Source organism: Semicossyphus pulcher, unplaced genomic scaffold (genome assembly GCF_022749685.1).
Source record: "Semicossyphus pulcher isolate SPU_LCO1_2020_fin unplaced genomic scaffold, fSemPul1.0.p SCAF_8, whole genome shotgun sequence".
NCBI classification, from domain to species: domain Eukaryota; kingdom Metazoa; phylum Chordata; class Actinopteri; order Labriformes; family Labridae; genus Semicossyphus; species Semicossyphus pulcher.
The window spans coordinates 7,406,302-7,426,489 of NW_027211759.1; the positions used below are offsets into that span (position 1 = coordinate 7,406,302).

The following is a 20,188-nucleotide window of genomic DNA, read 5'->3' on the forward strand; positions in this document are numbered from 1 at the left end:
TCATGTATATATATTTCTTTATTTATATTATACTGTGATATTAAGTGAGATACACCATACTACGTTTCCTTTTCTATGATATCCTGCTGTACTATACTGTATAGTTATACTACCACAATTCCAAAAAAGTTGGGACGTTGTGTAAAATATGAATAAAAACAGAATACAGTAATTTGCAAATCCTTTTCAAACTATATTCAATTGAATACACAGTATTTTCTCTCTCTCCCTCTGCCTCTCTCCTGTTCTTCTTCTAGTTTTTTGCCCTGCTAAAACTCCTTCATACTTTCAGCTACAGAAAACATTCAAATGTTGAACTTCTCTTCTGCCCCTTCGGCTTCCTCATCCTCACTTTCTGCATCATTTTCCTCACTTTCAGCTTCATTTTCCTCAATTTAAGCTTCATCTTCCACACCTCCTGCTTCTTCTTCCTCACTTTAAGCTTCATCTTCCACACCTCCTGCTTCTTCTTCCTCACTTTAAGCTTCATCTTCCACACCTCCTGCTTCTTCTTCCTGACTTTAAGCTTCATCTTCCACACCTCCTGCTTCTTCTTCCTGACTTTAAGCTTCATCTTCCACACCTCCTGCTTCTTCTTCCTCACTTTAAGCTTCATCTTCCACACCTTTTTAATCTTTTTAACAGCTTTCAGCAGTTTAGTTCACATTTCTGCATTTTCAGCTGCGTTTTGCAATTGCATTTCAGCTTTCAGCATTCCCACACATTTTCTGCAGGAAATGCAATTTTTCTAGCTTTTTTGGCTTTTGTGGGTTTTTTTTTTTACGACTGTGTGCCAACATGGATAACTTATAGTGTATTGCAGTATATTACTGCAAACCAATTCTACCTCAGGGTACAAAAAGGAACCTGAGCCAACGTAACCTGAACTTCCTTTTTTTCAATCATCACTCAAACAATGAGTCTGTTAAGCTCTACATATTTACTTCACTTCCTTCGTCATATTGAGATTTAACACTTCTACATTCCAGCTGGGTTTTTTTTGACACATGACACATGACTGATGTTTCTGTATTTTTTATTTGTATAATAAATAAACTTGTAATACTTCAGGACCACATTTCACAACCACACACAGAGTATGATTAACCATACTTTGGATATTTGATAGCAGATGCAGATAAAACAAGGTTCCAGACGTGAATTGAGAATAAATTATCCAGCCGTTTCTGTGGATTTTTATACATTAAAAGTAGAATTTCTTACTTTTTACATTCTTCGTTATGACGTGCTGCAGTGACTGGAAATGTCAGGTGTGAGTGGTTTCATGGTAAACAATGCGACAGGTAAAAAAAGGCCAAAATATAACCGTCCACTGATGCTCAGTTTTCTTCAGAGTTTGACTATAATATACTCCTTTGGTCAACACAGCTGTTACTTTTACAACAGTGTAGAAACAATAAATAAACACAGAGATAAGAAACATGCAGCAGCTGGACACAAACAAAAGCAACATGAGCTGAAATCAGAATAAACAAAAAAGGCATGAAAACAGTATTGTCCGATAAATAAGATGAATTCAACACAACTGGAAAATGTTTGACATGACCATCATCATCATGATTTCAATATTAATCTGTTGGTGCTATAACGAAACCCTATCGTAGAGCCAAAAGGAAACGTATCGAGTACAAGCCGTGAGCGTGTTTTAAGTGTAAGGAAGACATAACCAACGTTGCTTGCTTGCTCACAGTAAGACGAGAAGATCGATACCGTTCATATGCCTGTGTGGTCAATATGTAGGCTACCGTTAGCTAGCTAAAGCAGCAGCCTGTTAGCTTAAAACGAAGACTGTTAACAGAGAAACAGCTAGGCTTTCTCTGTCCAAAAGCAACTTAATCTGTCAACTAGCCTTAAGTTCAATAAATAACACATTATATCTTATATACGTTTCACCAACTACAGCTTACAAGATAAATTGTGTTATGTTGTTGCTTTAAGACAAAGCCAGGCTAGCTGCTCTGAGCTAAGCTAACCGACTCCCAATCTTAGCTAACAGTCAGCGATCAACTGTCAGCAAAGAAAGTGTCAAACTATTCCTAAACAAATCAATTAAAGGCTGTTAGAAGGACACATTTTCAAATGTTAATTAGGTCAAACAAATTTTTACCTTTCTACAGGTATCTTGATATTGGAGATTACTTATCTTTCTTAGGGCTAAAGCAAAAAAAAGACTGATTGGTTCTTCTGAAATTTTATATTTGCTTGTTTTCTTAATTTTATATGGTATTAAAATGAAATAAAAATGATGTCAGAAGGTGTTTTTTTACCCTTTTGAATCGAATCAATGATGAATCAGTGTTTTGAGAAAATAAAATGTGTTGCATTGCTTAATCAGTATTAAGTAACTGTTGATTCAGGCCCTAAACATTGTGTCTGGAGAGATCTTTCTACACTCTGCACTTCAGCTATAAATAAAATTTGCATTAGAAAATTGCCAGTGAAGCATTGCTTAATCTTTGTAGCTTGTAGCAGTCACCAAAGATGAATGATTTTTTCCTTATTGTCCAGTGGACTGATGGTGATGACGATGCTTCATGATGATTTCAAGTCAAAACAGCCAGGTTATGTTTGCCAGGTTGATATTCAGTGTCAACATGCCCACACTCACGCACGCATAGACACACTCACGCTCAAACACACCACACCTTACTTATAGTAGTACTGTATTACATGTTGCAATACATACAATAACATTTATACATCTTCAGTTTTTATAAATGCCCCACTTATTAGGATGAACATGTGCACTATGACGGCAAGGAAAACGCCAGAATTTGAAATGGATCTCCTTCCTTACTCACAGGATTGTTCAGGTGTTCATTAACATTTATTGTGCCAAAATGGAAAGATTGAGTTGTAGGTAGTTGTTGTCTCAGTCGAGCCTTGATGCTACATTCAGGTACCGTAATGACTTTAAATAACTGCATGAAAATTGATTATACAGATTTTAAAGTCTGTGTTAGTTGTGGTGTTTTATAGGGGGTAATGTACACCTACAGTATAAAGCCTAATACTTATAATATCTACTTTATTATAATAGTCTGATAGCTTATAAATAAAGAGCTTAAAATTGGTGACAGATTTGTGCATCCTTCTGTCAAAGAATTAGAATTGCTTAATTATTTCTAAAGACGATCAACTAAATTCTGTGGGTGAAAGTGGATCATCGTTTAACGTTTCGTCCGAGTAAGGTGAGAGAAAGACCTCCTTTTATTTTGACAAAGAATCTCTCAACACAAGATCCACTAACTTTGTGATTTCAAATCCGCATCTCATGGCGTATCTCAGCAGATGGAGTGTGTACGTTTGGTATTATCAGAGTGTCGTTTATTGCGTGGCCTAGAGGGAGAAATCATTGGATGTGAATGCCGTCTTTTATTTCTCTCTTCCTTGTCGATTCTTGGACTGGTTTTCAATTTTACAGTCAGAATATGTTCTCCATTTCCGATGTATATCTCTGATCGAACATAACGAACCTTACATTCCTCCCAGTATTCAGACTGTAAGAACCACATATCTGGAAAAACTCCCAGAGAAATGTTGTGCTCCTCCAAGTTTTTCTGAATGCAGCTGCCCTTTTATCAAATTACATTTTGGGACTACTCATTCTCATATTTAACTGCACTGTAGCTCCATAAAATTCATTATCCTGTTTTATCTGTTTTGTACGGAAGCAAAGAATGGCAGCGCTATGATAATTTCTTTAATGCAGTTATCTACCGACGGCGGAGTCTGTTTTCTTATGATAACGGGTTTATTATCTCGTCATTTCAAGATAACAAAGGTCAGTTTCTTGAGATGAAGAAATAATTAAATTAGGATTAGGAGATGTATTTTTCTACTTTAAAATGTTATTTATATTATATTATTTATATTTAAATTTATTTTATATTGAGTGTTTTACATCATGATTTTTTTCCGAATTTCTTTTTAAAAAAAATATATTTTCACATATTATTTCCCCTGAGACATTATTAAACTCATTTCTTTCATGTCTGAATGTCTGTTTATGTCTTGTGCTATTAACTCTGAACTGCACTATTGGTGAAAAGTGCTAGATTAATAAACTTGCCTTGCGTCAGACTCTATTTGATGATAAACCGTCTATATTAATCGTCTCTATTGACTCTATTTGCTGAGGCCACAAGGTGTAGCTGAAAGCTAATAAGTGGACCTTGTAAAAAGAAAATGTAAGATGCACAAATCTCTATTCTTTGTAGACTCAAAGTTTGGAGTCCAATAAATCTAACTCGAGGAAGGAAAATAAGTGTTTTTGGATACCAACTTTAAAGGAGGGAGAGGGAGCTGATGACAGGTCTAAAATCAGTCATGTCTGATTGTCAAAAATATCACGTACAGCTGCGGCATTCAGTGAGTAATTTCTAAAAGTAGAGGGCTCTTAAACAAAAACAACAAGCTGGACTGAAACATTCTGGAAACTTCCCTCACTGTTAACAGGAGGACGGAGGAGGTGCTACAGGTGTGACGGACGATATGTGGGAGGCGCGTTGGGGTGAGGGGGCCAGAGGACAGTAAGGTCACTGCGTCAGAGCCAGCAGGATGTCCTTCACCAGCATGGTGCCGATCACCATCTTCTCACAGTTGACCGTCAGCTGGGCGGCTCCTTCCTCTTTGGTCGCCACGGTGACCAAGACCAGGCTGCTGCTGGTGACCGTCCTGCCGGCGAACCTGTGGACAGGATGTTTAGGAGGAGGAAGAGGAGGACTGAGGTCAAAGCAGCAAAGATCGGAAGTAAAGATGAAGCCGCAGAAATAAAGGAGGGATACACGTGTCAATTTCAATAAAAAGTACATGGAGCACAGAATCGTTCATGAATAAATACACGCAAAAATTAAGACTGTGAACAGCTGCGTACGTACGTACAAAATTTATTTTACTCACAGACACATTATAATCAGCACAACATTACCTTTATCAATTTAAAATCAGATTTGTAAACTGGTGATGGTCAGACCTGCTGTCCAGATTCAATTTGATCAATTTGACATGATGGGAAAAAAACAATGCAACGTAAAATAAAGAGGGGACATCCAACCCTAACACACCACAACCTCAATTTTAATGGTGTTACAATAAAGATGAATAAGATGAAATACTGTGTGATCGCTTGATATAAATGTTTAAATCAAATAAATAAGTCTTCAGTATTCTCATCAGGTTTAATGATTGTGATGAGTTTTTTTGTCAAATCATTAAATTTTGTAGTCAACCTCAATATGGTAATTAAAGTACTTAGAACTTCACTCGCACCAAGGCGTGTATACAGATTTTGCTTTTGTGTTCATCGGCTAATAATTAACCAAATGGGGGTGCTTATAACAACATTTCAAAATAATTCCACTGATTACATTTTAAGCAAGTAAATGACAGGTAGAGTCGGTCGTCTGTCAATCAGAAGGTTGGGGGTTCGATCACTGACTGCTACAGTCACATGTCAAAGTGTCCTTGGCCAAGACATGGCTGTGTTCGAAATCCTGTACTATATACTATATACTACATACTACATTCTGCATACTGTGTTCGGCGGTAGTAGTATGGAGGAGCTTTTGAAAGCGCTGAAGTAAACAATAACCGCCGCTTCCTTGGCTAAAGCGCCCCCTTCTGCTGGAATGCTGCTACAGCAGGCGAGGCAGACTGGTCCGATGCATACTGGAGATCTTTTCCAAATCAGTGCGACATCTGGGTATTTTTGGCATAGTGCACATTTGCTTTTGTTTGCATACTTTACTAGATTGGCACTCAGGCCTTTGTGTGAGCCTTGAGTGGCCTTGAGTGTGTGAATGGGTGATTGTGAGATGTAGTGTAAAAGTGCTTTGAGTGGTCGGAAGACTAGAAAAGGGCTATAAGTAAACTAATTGCAAATGTTTCAAAAGCCAAAAACTCAACTGAGCACCAAACTCATGGCAGCTGTTGTTACAACGGTCACCTCCTGAAAATGACCTTTCATACCAGGTACAATACGAGCACCCAAATAGACACATCAGTTTGTAAGAAAATTCTCGATTAATTTCCCCATAGGTGTTAAAGACAGTTTGGCACTAAGTAAAACAATTTACAGCCTTGTATGACCTTACTTAAAGGATAACTTTGGGATTTTTCAACCTAGACTCTATGTGTTTGTGTTTAAGTGACTAGTGGCTGTATATTGGCGTATGCGCGGTGCCCCATTTAGTTACATTGTATCTCATTTGGCGGCTGCCGGCCGGTGCTCCCTCCCTGAATACTGGATCGATTTCAATAATTGTTATCTCCACTAGTCACTTACACACAAACACATGGGAAAATAGAGTCTAGGTTGAAAAGTTATCCTTTAAGAGTTCAATACCACAACAGCCAAGACTGACTGCTGTCCACAAACGCCTTCAATAAGTTTACACAAGGAAAGAAGGCTGATCCTTTACAGTTAAATTTAACACCAACTAGGCGGACTTTAATCTCTCTCACCTGCACTCTTTGTCTGAACCGCAGGGGACTCTGCTGAGGTTGGCGGCGGTCGTCACCCTCTGGACGATGGCGTGCTCATTCCGGCACTTTGCGTCCAGCGTAAGCTTCTCGGTGATCTCATTCATACCCATCAGCTGGCCTGCAGAGGAGTGAGAAGAGCGCTGGTCAAAGTGGGAAGCTCTGAAATTAGCTGCTGCTCATTTTCTCTCTACAGTAGCATAAAACGCAAAGCGATTATTAATAAAGCAAGAGTGCTGCTTGTACAGTATCAGTGGATAGATATATTAATTTTCAGGATATCAGCTACAGACATATACATCAATATTAACTGATACTGTATATACGGCTTACAACAGAGTGATTTACACACAAGCATCTCCTACAGTCGAGTTGCAGATTGATGTAAAACATCAACAGTTACAAAATGCTGCCGAAACTTAAACCGGAATGCACTGATGCTTCCCACTGAACACAAAACAGGAGTGACTCAACCCTCTGAGTCATTTTAAAGCAATTTAGAGGCACATTTGTGCAAGCCTGTTTAATGCCTCATGAGTTTATACCGTAGTTTAAAAGTTAGAAATTCAGCACTATAGCCGTTTCATCTGTAACAAGTCTTTTTTGAAAGTGGGTTCACTGATTTTAAGAGATTTGCAGGTCAAACGACATAGTTCTAACATACAGATCAAGGTGTCTTTTGACCTGCCAATCACAGGGATGAATGTTGAGCACAAATCAGACAAAAAGAACAATGCATTGTGACACTGCAGCACATCAGATTCCCAGCATGGTCAGTGGTTATCAGCGGTTTGAAAGCTCAGGGAACAGACAAATGAGCGATGGTGCACATGATCGAGTGCTGCTTTGAGCCTGGTATCATCCCTTCTTGTTCTCATGGTGCTGTGAGGAGTGATTTAGGGTCAGTGGATGAGCATGTCCAGTCATTCCTGGCGCAGCGGAGTGTGAGCGGCCTTTTTAAGATGCAGGTGAGTTTTTTTTTAGTGTTGCTGACCAAGGCAGGAGGGGAGCATCGAGGGGACAGCAGGGGGCGTTAGAGGAGGGGAGTGGGGGGAGTGAGGGGGTCTGTGTGAGGTTGAGGTTTAGCTAAAAAGGCAGGTGAACAAACAAAATCTATCAAAGCCAACTTACCTAGACTCTGTAAAAGCTTCTCTATGGGGGCGAGTACGGAGAGGGAGGAACCGTGAATATGACATGTTTAAAGAGTCACTATGGGTCTGTTAGAGCTTCAGACTGGCTCAGTGTTAGTCAGGACGGGAGATTAAACACCAAACAACAGAAACATGCTGGAAACTGGTGTTTGTAGCTGCTCTAACAAACACTTCATGATCATGTTGTATTTAAAAAACCTGTTTTAAAGTGGCCGTAAACACTTAGGACGCATCCCAACACACACACTTGCAGCAAGGCAGTCGGGTACATCCCACGTTGCAATTAACCCACACTTTTCTAACACCGATTTGAAGTATTCAAAAGCTAAATATATCCCACAATGCACCACTGTTGAAAATCAGTCCAGCTGCGAGTGTTAGCACGACAAAAAGCTCGTTTTGTGGCCAACAACAATCATCAAACATGAAGAAGCTGATGTTAATGACTTGCTGGACTGTCGGGGGCGGGTCTTAACGGGCACATGGACATAATGGAAATACTTCACATAACGCTCCTGTCGGGGCAGAAACCTTGCATCTATATGTGTCAGCATTTTTTTTTTCATAACCCAATTCTTTTGGTCACCCTTTACGTCTGTAGGTATCATGACACATACAGGTAACTGAATATATAGACAGGCGTACTACAAACTGCGACAATGCAGTGCTCTTTTTTTTCACTTCCTGAAAAGTAGTGGTTTCGGAGATACAGGTGCTTCTCAGAAAATTTGAATATCGTGGAAAAGTTAATTAATTTCAGTAATTCAATTCAAAAAGTAAAACTCATTTATTATATAGATTCATTACACATAAAGTGAAATATTTCAAGCCTTTATTTATTTTAATATTGATGATTATGGCTTAGAGCTTATGAAAACCCAAAATTCAGTATCTCAGAAAATTAGAATATTACATAAGACCAATTAAAAAAAGGATTTTTAATACAGAAATGTCGGCCTTCTGAAAAGTATGTTCATGTATGAACTCAATACTTGGTCGGGGCTCCTTTTGCATGAATTAATGCATCAATGCGAAGCCATAATCATCAATATTGTAATAAATACAGGGTTGAAATATTTCACTTTGTGTGTAATTTATCTATATAATATACAAGTTTCACATTTTGAATTTAATTACTGAAATGAATTAACTTTTCCACGATATTCTAATTTTTTGAGATGTACCTGTACAAGGTTTCAACCCGAAAGCGATGATGAGTCAACAGCAGACTACTCGCAGATACTGCAGGTGTGTGTTTTGAGACATTTCAATTTCCTGTGCAGCAAACATCACAAGGTTTACTAATGAAAAAAAAGAAACATCGTGCAAGACTGTGATTGTTCATGTGACGATAAAGTCTCCTGTAAAGGTCATGTTTATTTATGGACAATGATATAAGAATAAAAAATGTGACAAAATGGAAACACAAACTTCATGAAATAAATACACGTGTCTAATAAAGGTGTATTTATTTATACTTTTCAATAATGAACGTGTCGCACTTCACATGAAACGTGTGAACAGCTGACGGGGACAGAATCTTAACATGAATGCTGACGATGAGAAAACATGACAGTGATGTTGATATTGTTCTTTTAATGTAATGAAATTTTAAAGATGTTTCCTCATCAACTGACCGGATTACAGTCGCTTCATCAGAGGGTGTGGTTTATATTGTGTTATTGGATGCACACATCAGAGCAGCTTTGATCAACAAAGGTGCAGTGTCCTCTGTCTCTTACTGTAGTGACACTTTGAAGCTCACTCAGGTCTGATTTACTGAAACAAACCATGACCCTCTGGTGCCAGTTTAGAATTATTAAGAGGATCGTAAATTAAAACTAGTAGCTCATGTCTAAAGTTCAGGACCACAGCCTAGATAGTTTTCTTCAGTGCACTCACCTTGCTCCTTTTTAAACTCATTCTCCGTCAGGAAGACGGGCCTCATCAGCTCCCCGACGGGCGGCTGAATCGACACAAAGAATTTCCTGGTGTGAGTGCTGAAAATAGAGACGGAGAACCATTATTATTTTTACTGAATCAATAATATTTTGTATTTCTTCTTCAGAGCACAAATCCTGGATGAGAGATGACAAATCTCACCACAGCTGGAAGTTCGCCGCTTGTGTTGAGTCACAGAAATCAATGCCCATCACAGCTGTGGCCGTCTCGCCCGCTGGCAGCAGCTCTGTCAACACACGACAACAAAGAGGCGACAGTGTTGTAACTGTATTACAAACCCCGTCAGTCAGCAGCTCGGCAGCAGATGAAACATGCTTCCTGCTCTGCTCTGTGTGGTTTGTTACGTGTGGGTCAATAGGAGGCGTACTTTGAATATGTGCTAAGATCCCTGTGTCAGACTTTACTTGATTTTTTAACATACTTTAAGTTATTGTATATAATAGTTCTATATAGTAGTATAACTAAGGCACTTTAACAATAAGTGAAATAAGGGGGTAACTGTGTACGCTTGTTTTGTTGTCTTTTCTTCCTTGTTATTTTGCTTGTTGACTTTTGTGTTTGCTTTTTGTTTCCTTAAATTTTATAGAGAGGACAAATCAGCAATATGGAATGTTTTTTTTTACTGCTTCCTCGATTAAAAAAACATTTAAACTATAATTGTTGTATTTTATTTTAATCTCCCCTCGTTCAGCTTTGTTTTTAAGCTGCATTTGTACCTTCCTGCAGATTGGCCTCGGAACATTAAACCAGAGTCAAATTCCTTGTATCTGCATAAAAATGTTACAATACAATAAAAGACAGCTGATTCTAACAAACACATAAAACCTCTCGATCATTTAAGTGTGGGGTTGATGGACACTTGCTCCAGAATGAAATGCAGAAAAGGAAATTTAAGAGCTCAGAATAAAATTAAACAAACTGTGAATGTTGGTGAGACAGCTGTCGCATATCAATGAAGAACATCCTGTGGCTCATGTGTTGCATTACCTCAATAAAGTGTGTTACGGCCACAGCTGCGCCCCTTTCCTGTGTGTGTGACTAACCTCTTTTTGTAGTGTTCTGTGAAAGTGTGTGTGTGTGTTGTGTCCTCCAGGCTGGATATTTTATCCACCTGTGCTACCAGCCTTTAAGGACCTGTGCAGCTCGAACAGTGAAGGCAGCTTATGATCGAGACCAGCTCGCCTCTGTGCGTCAGAAAAGTTCTGGGCCGGGTATTAGTATATTTTAAGATCACACTCGATCATGCAGGATATCTATTTTTTTAGACACACTCGATTTAGGGGTGCTGTTTCATTTGTTGTTCGGGTAGTTTAGTTAGTTAATTTTTATTTCCATTTATTTGTTACACTGATTAGAAAGAGAGTGTTTTGACTCCAGGTTAGAGTCCTCTGTTTGTTCTCCTTACTCATTGATTTGAGCAGCAGCCACCGTCACTTTCAGTTACATTATCCTCACTTTTTGTTATTGTTACCAATTTTACTTCTTTCTTAATAAATAACTTTTGCTTTAACCAAAAACAACTGGTTTTTATGTTGCTTCCCTTTCCCCTCATGAGCTGGGGCGTAACAAGTGCAAAATTGTGCTTCACAGTATTCACTACAAAACATTAAGCATACTATGCATACTTTTAAATCACTTCTTAAAACTCATTTTTATAGACTTTCTTTTATGTGATGTTTTTCTTTTTAAATGATGAAATGAAAATGTTTTATATGCATTCATCTGTTCCTATTCCTACCATCATTTATGGCTTTAATTTAATTTTAATTATTTTACTTTATTTATTTATTTACCTCTTTTTCATTTTATTGATCCCAACCCCTTTTTTTATTTATTTATTTTTTATCTCTCTTCCTCTGATGTGATGTCGTCTTTTTATTTATTTATTTATTATAACCTTTTATGGTCTTTCATTGCTTTTATTTTTATTTAATTATTTCATTCATTTATAATTTTTCTTCTTTTGAACACCCTCGGTTTGGCCTCATTGTTGAAAGTTCCTTAAATCTGTTTTGTATTCCGTAATCTTCCTGAGTTCCTGCTTTTGCTTTGTTTGTCAAAGCACTTGTAAACATTCTGTTTTTAAAGCTGCTTTATAAATAAAGTTATTATTATTACTATGGCAATAAGTGAGTTCGACATACTGCGTACAATTAGCATGTTGTTAGCACATTTTTGAAGTATTCAAATGGTGCTAATTATGCACCAAAACCCTATAAATCCATCCAATCCTGCTTCTTTAAATACAGTTTGTATTCGTATTTTTTGCCTCGAATATTTCACCTGTATTTTATCGTCTTTACTGCTTATTTTGTTGTGAATGTTACACTTTGAACGACATATTTACCTTCACTTTTATGCTACAAAATGCTTCTGTTGGATTGGTTATTCATCTGCTAGTTTCTCTGGTGATCTTCTCTGCTCTTTATGCACACACTGTGGGTCCACATGCCCATTTGACCACACCAAGGCATCCCGTCAGCTACAGGACAGGTTGACATTATGGTGATAGTCGCCCTCATCAGAGATTGATTGATTCATAAGTGTCTTTGAGATCACCTGGCCTGTACTCGAGCGCACATATCAGGCTCCTTTTTAAGCTAGTGCACCAGAAATATACGGGATAAATCTTTGTTTTTAATCTTACATTCTTACTCCTACTTCCAACAAGAAGTAGAGAATAGGAGAACATCAGGAGAGCATATCATAAAACGATTGGGATTGTAACACACTGCAGCGTCCGGGGCGGTTCAGGTGTCTTGTCTGGATCACATGGCATAAAACAGTTCCTCTCAGGCCCCCACCATTAGCCCGTCGCTCACCGATCTCAGGAAACTCTTTGACCCTCATCCCTGACTGCAGCTTCACGTCCTCCATGTGCAGGTTCTTGGTCTCGGAGGTGGCGTTGTTGGTGAACTGCATCTGCACCGCCACCATGTTTCCGTCGGGGCTGAACGGCTGTCGGCTGAAGCAGTACTCCACTGACAGACCCTCCCCTGTGATCCGGTGCAGCAGCTCGTAGCTCTTCAGCGCACTGGAGGGAGCGATGGTCTGTAGGCGGAGACGGAGAATCGTTAACAATCCTGACTGTCTTAGTTTTGGGAAAGGGTTGATACTACATAGCACGGGGCTGCTAAACAGATTCCATTTAAAACCAATGCAGACAGACTATTTCGTTGTGATTATTTTTATTGCCTCTAACCGCTGCCACCAGGATTAAACAGCAGCAAACAGATGAGACACATTTCTTAATGTTAGGCTGTAGGATGAGATTTGTCTTTAAAGAAAGTATCAGCAAGGATATATATAATGCTTGGTACACAGGGGCCGCCGAAACCAACACAAAATGAACAGACGTTCAGAGTTTAACATCGCTGCATTGCAGAAGTGCGAAATCCAGGTCTAATGATGCCGTCAGACCCTCAAAGACCTTTTCAAACTGTTGACACTTGTATCTGGAGGATCACACAAGCTTTAAATTGCTCTTGAATCTTCACAGCCTGAGCTATTAGGTCCAATATACATTTAAGAGCCATCAAAAGTCCGATCTTAAGATTATATCTGTGTCATTAGTGTGTGTGCAGTCAGAAACACGCTGCCACTGACAGAAACAAACTATTTAATGGGCATTAAAGTAAAAAAAACACAGATACTCTCCCCAATCTTGTTGCCCAATTTTGTAATGGTTTTTCACCCAGTGTCAGCTTCTCATATTGTGTTCATTAAAAGACATAACAGTAAAATTCGGTGTATAAGACGCACTTTTAATACATATTTTTCATCTAAAAAGTGGGCTGCGTCCTATGTGCCGGTGCAACCAATATACCAGCATGAAATGCAGAGAGGTATTTTAGGACGATGGCGCTATAATCTAACTAAAACTTTGTCACGGACATGCGGCGTCGTGATCGGCAGAGCAGCCGCTATCCTCAAAACAATCAACGCTATCGTAGGCTGATCTCAACTACCGCTCCGGTAGCTAGCAGGATTGCAAACTCGTCACGGTGAAAACAGATGGAAGGCTGTAATTTGTGTTTGTTTTGAATGTGTTTCAAATGAAAATAAATTCAGATAGTGTTGAAATAACTTAACTTCTTATGTTCCGGTACAATTTATATACTGTATGTTACGGTATAGGAGTTGTGTACCACTAGGATGACTTTGACAAGGGACTGAGAGCTTCATGTTATGTCCTGGACAAAGCCTTATCTGATGTGTTAAATATTGAGATTTCCTTATTTATATTTTGAAAACGTTATATTCTTATCCATCCTTTAAACTATCCAGACAATCCTAGTAAGATTTTTCAGCCTGTCAATTCAGAGAGGACACTAACATCGAGGTTTGGTGCAACAATATAGAAGTGGTGTGACTCATGCCCACCTCCCTAGCAGAGAAATGCAACAAATACATATTAAAAACATTTAAATGAACCCACAACTGCACGCTTGGACAGGAGGAGGCCGCACAGTTAAGCATTTGTCTGATGGAGTGAAGATACTCAGGAAGGTGGGAGATACGTGAAGTACTCACTGCTGGAGAGAGAACAGAGTCAGACAAAGATAGTCCCTCCAGGTCGGTCACAAGGCTGTTGGACAGGAAGGTGTTTACGGGTGTGACTTGAGGAGACGGAGTGGGTTCAACTAGGAGATAAGAAGAGAGTGTAAGAACATCTATCATCTCTTCAAGCACTTTTTTATATAGTTCCCTGACAACCAGACGAGCTGCTATCTGTGATTTTTAGAAATAATCGTCCTTGTCGACTGACTTTGACTACTGAGGTAGGATCAATACTTCAGCACTTTCTGTCAGAGCTTACACAGATGAAACAACTCACAGTCGTCAAGGTCGAGCAGAGACATTTCTTTCTTCTCTTTCTTGCTTTCTTTCTTGACGGGCTTAGAAGGAGGTTTGGACTCAGCTGCCTGGGAGGAGATGACAGAAAACTGACATGAAAAGGTGCAGATTTTTACGTCACTGTGTGCAGCCTGAATCCAGGAAGATGTGGTCCAGAAGTCAATGACAGGAATGCAGTTTTAGATTTAGTTTCGATGTCTTTCTGACCTAAATGTAACATTTTTTTAACCTTTTTTTTCTTCTTGACTTCTGCCTCAGACTCAGACTCTTCAGACTCGGAGGGGCTGCTTTCAGACTCGCTCTCGTCCTCCTCCTCAGATTCAGACTCTGAGTCGCTCTTTCGTGGTTTGCTCTTCCTCGCGTGCTTCCTCTCCTCTTCGCTGCTCTGCTCACTGGAAAGGAAAGCAATGTTTGGAGGTCCCGTTATGTTATGATAAGGGATGAAACCGAATATCAGAAGTCTGATTTATAATAGAAGTACATCTCAAAATAAAGTATGAACAGGTATTTGCAAAAATCTTTTTAAAAGGTTGGATTATGTGCTACCTTTCGCTTTCTTGCACCGGCTTCTTTAACTCCTTCTTTTTCTTCTTCTTGTCCTTTACCTCCTCCTCCTCCTCCTCCTCTTCCTCAGACTCAGAGCCCTCCTCGCTCTCTTCGCTCTCTGATCCTGAGCCGCTCTCCTCGCTGCCGCTGCCACTTTCCGAGCCGCTGGCAGAGTCCGACTCTGAAGGGGACAGAATCAGGTTTACAGGTCAGTTATTTTAGTTTAGTTTTAGTTCAGTTAAGTAAAAAAGAATCATGATCAAACCCACTGGAATAATGAAAGCGTTACATCTAAAGTAACTTCTTAACTTCTGTTTCCCCTCGGCATTCACCAATAGTCTTGTATTATTGATGTTTCTCCAGGGACACGTTACAATAAAAAAGACGGAGCAGCACAGCTCAAATTGTTAAATTTTATGCGGCGCACGAATAACAAAAATGACTAAAGGCAGAGATTAGAGAGACAATTCTGAGCTACAGCTTATAAATATTTTTTATATTTAAATAATAATTTTGCAGAAGTTGACAATGACAGTGAAAGACAAACTGTGGTTTTTATTTTGTGTTTATTTTATCCTGCCATGAGACACTGTGTAACCGAACACTGGGTAGAGCCTGGGTTTACGTGCATAACGCTAAGGCTCCAGGTAATTGCAGGCAGGTGTGCCAATGGAGGCTAGGATAGTGTCGAGGTGTATCTAACCTGAGTTTATGCATTTATGTTTCATATTTTGGACTGATTAATGGACACCGTGATTTGTATATTACGAAAGCATGTTGAATAAATGGACTGTAAATGGACTTATTTAGCGTGTTGGAAAAAATGTTGAAACTTTATAATCAAATGTTTTAGAGTTAAAGTTATATAATGAAAAGTTTTGTAGTCAAATGTCTTAAAAGTTAACATTTTTATAATCAAATGTCTTAAAAGTTAAATTTTTAATGTCTTAAAAGTTAAAGTTTTTATAATCAAATGTCTTAAAAGTTAAAGTTTTTATAATCAAATGTCTTAAAAGTTAAATTTTTAATGTCTTAAAAGTTAAAGTTTTTATAATCAAATGTCTTAAAAGTTAAATTTTTATAGTCAAATGTGATAGTCAATTGACTCAGGAAACCCAGCTGTAAATGTTCTAGTATATATTTATAATAAAACTGAAAACCTGTGTAGGCCGACTTTTTTAACACTTAAAATTTCAGCTGGACATAACGAGAAGAAAAAAGTAATTGAAACATGACCTAACAAATGATTTGGTTCTGTCTTTTCAAAGGACTTGTTAACAATAATAAGGAATTTGAATTAGAGAGTCTTTATCCACAGGAAGGGGGCCTGCATGGTGGTGCAGCGGTTAGCGCTGTTGCAAGAAGGTTCCTGGTTCGAATCTTGGTTCGGACAAAGTGGGCCTTTCTGTGTGGAGTTTGCATGTGTGGGTTCCCTCTGGGTACTCCGGCTTCCTCCCACAGTCCAAAGACATGCTCGCTAGGTTAATTGGTGACTCTAAATTGCCTGTAAGTGCAGATGTGAGCGTGAAAGGTTGTCTGTCTCTGTGTGTCAGCCCTGTGATGGACTGGCGACCAGTCCAGGGTTTTCTCCCGCCTCTCAGCCTATGAGAGGCTCCAGATCGGCTCCGGGCCCCCGCGAACCTTAACAGGATAAGCGGTATAGATAATGGATGGAGGCTTTATCCATTAATGGACGATGGTTATGTCTCATTTTTTCCCACTAGCTTAATGAGCTAAAATATCATACCCAGACATACAAAAACATGTGGTGGACACTTGTTTGACAAAGAGGACAACCAGCCAGCAGCTCTCTAAAGTTACCACTGTCGGCTGACTCCGTCGGCCCCGACTCGCCCTCTGAGTCCGAGTAGAACGGCTTCTCCACCTTCTTCTCCTTCCTCTTCTCTCGGCTGCTGCATTTGGTCCATTCAGGCACCTGGAAGCAGAGTTCAAACAGTCAGCCTTCGGCTCTGCCTCGGATGGAAAAAAACCCCTCAGACAGCAGCAGAGACGTGGGCAGATTACAGTAGCATGGCCATGAATGCCTCTGCCTGGGCGTGATGCAGCCAAATAAAGCCAGCGGTCAGATCTGCTTTTAGATCTGACAGTCAGACAACAGATTCAGTACAGACAGTAACGCTTGTACGAAGCTTTTCCTTCTTTTTTTTGCACAGATAGATGTCAGCACCAGGGGATGCCTTCATGACCAGTTGCAGAAAGGCTTTTCTTTTAATACAGGGAGCGTTTCCATTAAGAGAAGTGATGTCTTCGAGGAGCCGTGACCATCCTCCCACACGCTAAAAAACAGGCCATCTGTCTCGCTCTCTCTGTGACCAAACTCATTAGCCAGAACCATCAGCTAATGAGTGTGGACGTCTCCAAACCCCATTTAAAACCCACAAGGCTGCTAATGCATCTCGACGTGTCAGAGGAGCACGCGTGCTGCTAAAAGAATCACTTCTTTAATGGTAGAGACCGAGGAAGAGGGTGCTGTGTTTCGGGTAGCTTTGGCTGAGCTAAGCACAGAACAGCGACTACGTTAGGCGGGGTGTCAAAAAGCACTCGGGTTTTGCCGTTATGTGGGTGTTGAGGCTAAAGGAGTTGGGCTCTTTGCCGCTAACTGACTCACACTCGTTAGTGTTGTGACTCTTTCAAGCAGCGTAAAAACCTGGCAGATGTAGAAAAGAAAAAGATTGGGATGGAGGTGAGAAAAGGAAAAAGAAGGGAAGATTTTAGAAAAACGTCAGGAAAGCAAGAGAAACAGGCACAGGAAGGTTTCTGGGTCTAAAGAGAAGACGTGTGAGAACAGTTCTGAAAACACAGAGACAGAAATCAACCCCAGATTTATCACAGTACACGTATTTACCACAATATCTGGCAGTTATGTAGCGAGTATTGTTTTAATCTATACACTCCAATATAACTTAAATATATAGTTAAATATATCAAAATAAAGAAATAAAAAGTCAACGTTAACATTACTACTTACTAAACAAAATACACAACAATGCATTTAGTATAAATGTCTTCATCAGTGACAAAGCAGGATGTTGTAGCAGCATGGGTTCAAATGAGTTAAATGAGGACGGATCGGGAGAGGGGGGGAAAGCCGTCATGGAGGACGAAATCACATCACTCAGGATCGCACAACAACATTTGTGACACAACCACAAACCGTGTCACAAATTTCACGTGAGACCAAAGAGGTGCAGAAGAGGAAACAATCTCAACTCAAGGTCCAGTAACTCGCTTGTTCTGGAGCTGTAGGCCATGCCATGTTGTAAAAGCAGAATTTATTAAGTCATGAAATTGTAGAGTTTATAATCTGTATAATTCTCAACACATATAGGATTTTAACTAAAGCGTAAATAAGACGGTAAGTGGACCTTGAGTGGAGACTCGCTCGTCAACTGGTTTTTAGTTAAAGAATGAACCTCCACTCTCAACATCCTTAGCTCAGAATAATGTCATAATCTTAGCAAATTTCCTCTGCTCATGAAGACCATGGGATGTGCTGAAAGCCATAGACTTTATAAGAGAAGAACGCAACCACTGTGACATCACCCATTGGTTTGTGCACGATCATTCTGAAGCCTTGGGTTCGTCTTTTAGGGCGTTGCCATCTTGTTTTTTTGCAGCCAGAAATGACCATATTTGGACAAGAGGGTGGATACCTATTGCTACATCTCTCGGCCTGGTACCAGCTCAGCAATCACACATAATCACGTCCTTAAGTATAACCTGCGTTATTGTCTTTTCACCTTTAAAGCGACAATCTCGAAGATTTTCATGTAAATAAATGTCTGTTAAGTCACTATCTATCAGCCAATGAGGTAACCTGCTGATGAAAGCCAGACACCCAGTCTGTAACGCTTGCATTTGCAGTATCACAGACTGAGTGTCTGTGGCGACTTTCGCTGGAATAAATGACAGCAGCGCCCAGTTAGTGATTTGTTTTCCATCAGCCAGCAGTGGTTGGTCTGCCAGAGAGTGTAGGCGAAGTGTTGCGAGTAAACAGTAAACTACTATGGCTGAACAAACCAGAAAATATCGATGACTACAGATACAACTTCAAAAATAAGTGAAAATCCAAAGAAAAAGAAACTGAGATCTTTCAGATTATAACTTTAAATAGGAGCATTATTTACAAAAGAACATCATGCTGTGTTGAAGAAAACTTGAAACTAGAGTTTAAACCGACAAGTTAAGCTGATGCAGAAGCGCCATAAACCAGCTGTCTTTCCACGGCCAGCAGGGGGCGACTCCACTGGATGCAAAAATAAGTTGTTTAGAAGTTTACAAAAAACGAGCCTACGTCTCAGATGATTTATTAACTCAGAAAACATTTTCCTGATAAATGTACGGTTTTGTTTCAAGTCTTCTTCAATACCTCATGATCTTCACTTTGTAAATTCATGCTCCCATTCAGAACAAAATAGATGATAAAGAAGGGTGTGCTTAAGGGCGTGGCTACCTTGTGATTGACACATTCCACAGCAACCAATATTATCCTTCCTCTCGTCCAATAACGGTCACTTCTGTCTTTAGAAAACCAAGATGGCAACAGACAAAACGGCAAAATGAAAGCTTTAAAACAGCAGCCCACGAACCGACGGGTGATGTCAGTGGTTATGTCCACTTTGCTACATGTACAAAGCTCCAGGACTGGAAAGTAGATGGACTTTGCACTGAGACTTTTGTGTCTAAGGGGAAGAATAAATTGTCAAGCTCAGCTTTCTAATCCTTCAGACTGGTGTAATTTGCTACTTGAATCAGCTTTGCCTTTAAGTTTTAGCACCAACTCTTATTTTATGTCTTAAATTCTCCATTTGTATCTCTTTAAAGAGGATTAAGAATAATCTCTCTTCACTTGAGGGACAAAAAACAGCTGCCATGTTTATCCTCGGCTAATCTGCACTGATTCAGAGTCCAATCACGTTAATCTTATCTTGTCAGCTTGATCATCATCAGTTACTGCATGATGACAACCAGAAAGAGGTTTTATAGAGGAAAGAGAGCGCAGTCATCAAACAAACACCACCGCACTCTCAAACCGAGGAGGGGGCACCTCTCGCCAGTCTCCTAGCAAGCCGATCCGCCCCTCGCTGGTGGTTACGACTTCCTCTATCTGTGGAGATGCGTAATGTGCAGAGGGAGAGCCTGTTAGA

The 20,188-nt window shown here is 39.6% G+C and overlaps 1 protein-coding gene across 3 annotated transcripts in view; it reads right to left on the reverse strand.

The window, feature by feature from the left end:
- Nucleotides 1-1,019: 1,019 nt before the first annotated feature.
- The window catches only part of LOC138612546 (AP-3 complex subunit beta-2), a 52,951-nt gene continuing 33,782 nt past the window's right edge, over nt 1,020-20,188 (reverse strand). The window contains exons 18-28 of one of the 3 annotated variants that reach the window (XM_069685865.1): nt 17,650-17,688; nt 16,842-16,956; nt 15,021-15,201; nt 14,704-14,866; nt 14,455-14,542; nt 14,151-14,260; nt 12,440-12,668; nt 9,759-9,843; nt 9,558-9,655; nt 6,487-6,625; nt 1,020-4,746 (exon numbers count right to left, since the gene is read on the reverse strand). In XM_069685865.1, coding sequence (XP_069541966.1) covers nt 4,560-4,746; nt 6,487-6,625; nt 9,558-9,655; nt 9,759-9,843; nt 12,440-12,668; nt 14,151-14,260; nt 14,455-14,542; nt 14,704-14,866; nt 15,021-15,201; nt 16,842-16,956; nt 17,650-17,688 — 1,434 coding nt within the window. In that variant the 3' untranslated portion in view covers nt 1,020-4,559. The remainder of the gene's footprint in view (nt 4,747-6,486; nt 6,626-9,557; nt 9,656-9,758; nt 9,844-12,439; nt 12,669-14,150; nt 14,261-14,454; nt 14,543-14,703; nt 14,867-15,020; nt 15,202-16,841; nt 16,957-17,649; nt 17,689-20,188) is intronic. The other 2 variants (XM_069685864.1, XM_069685866.1) reach the window with 2 other exon arrangements.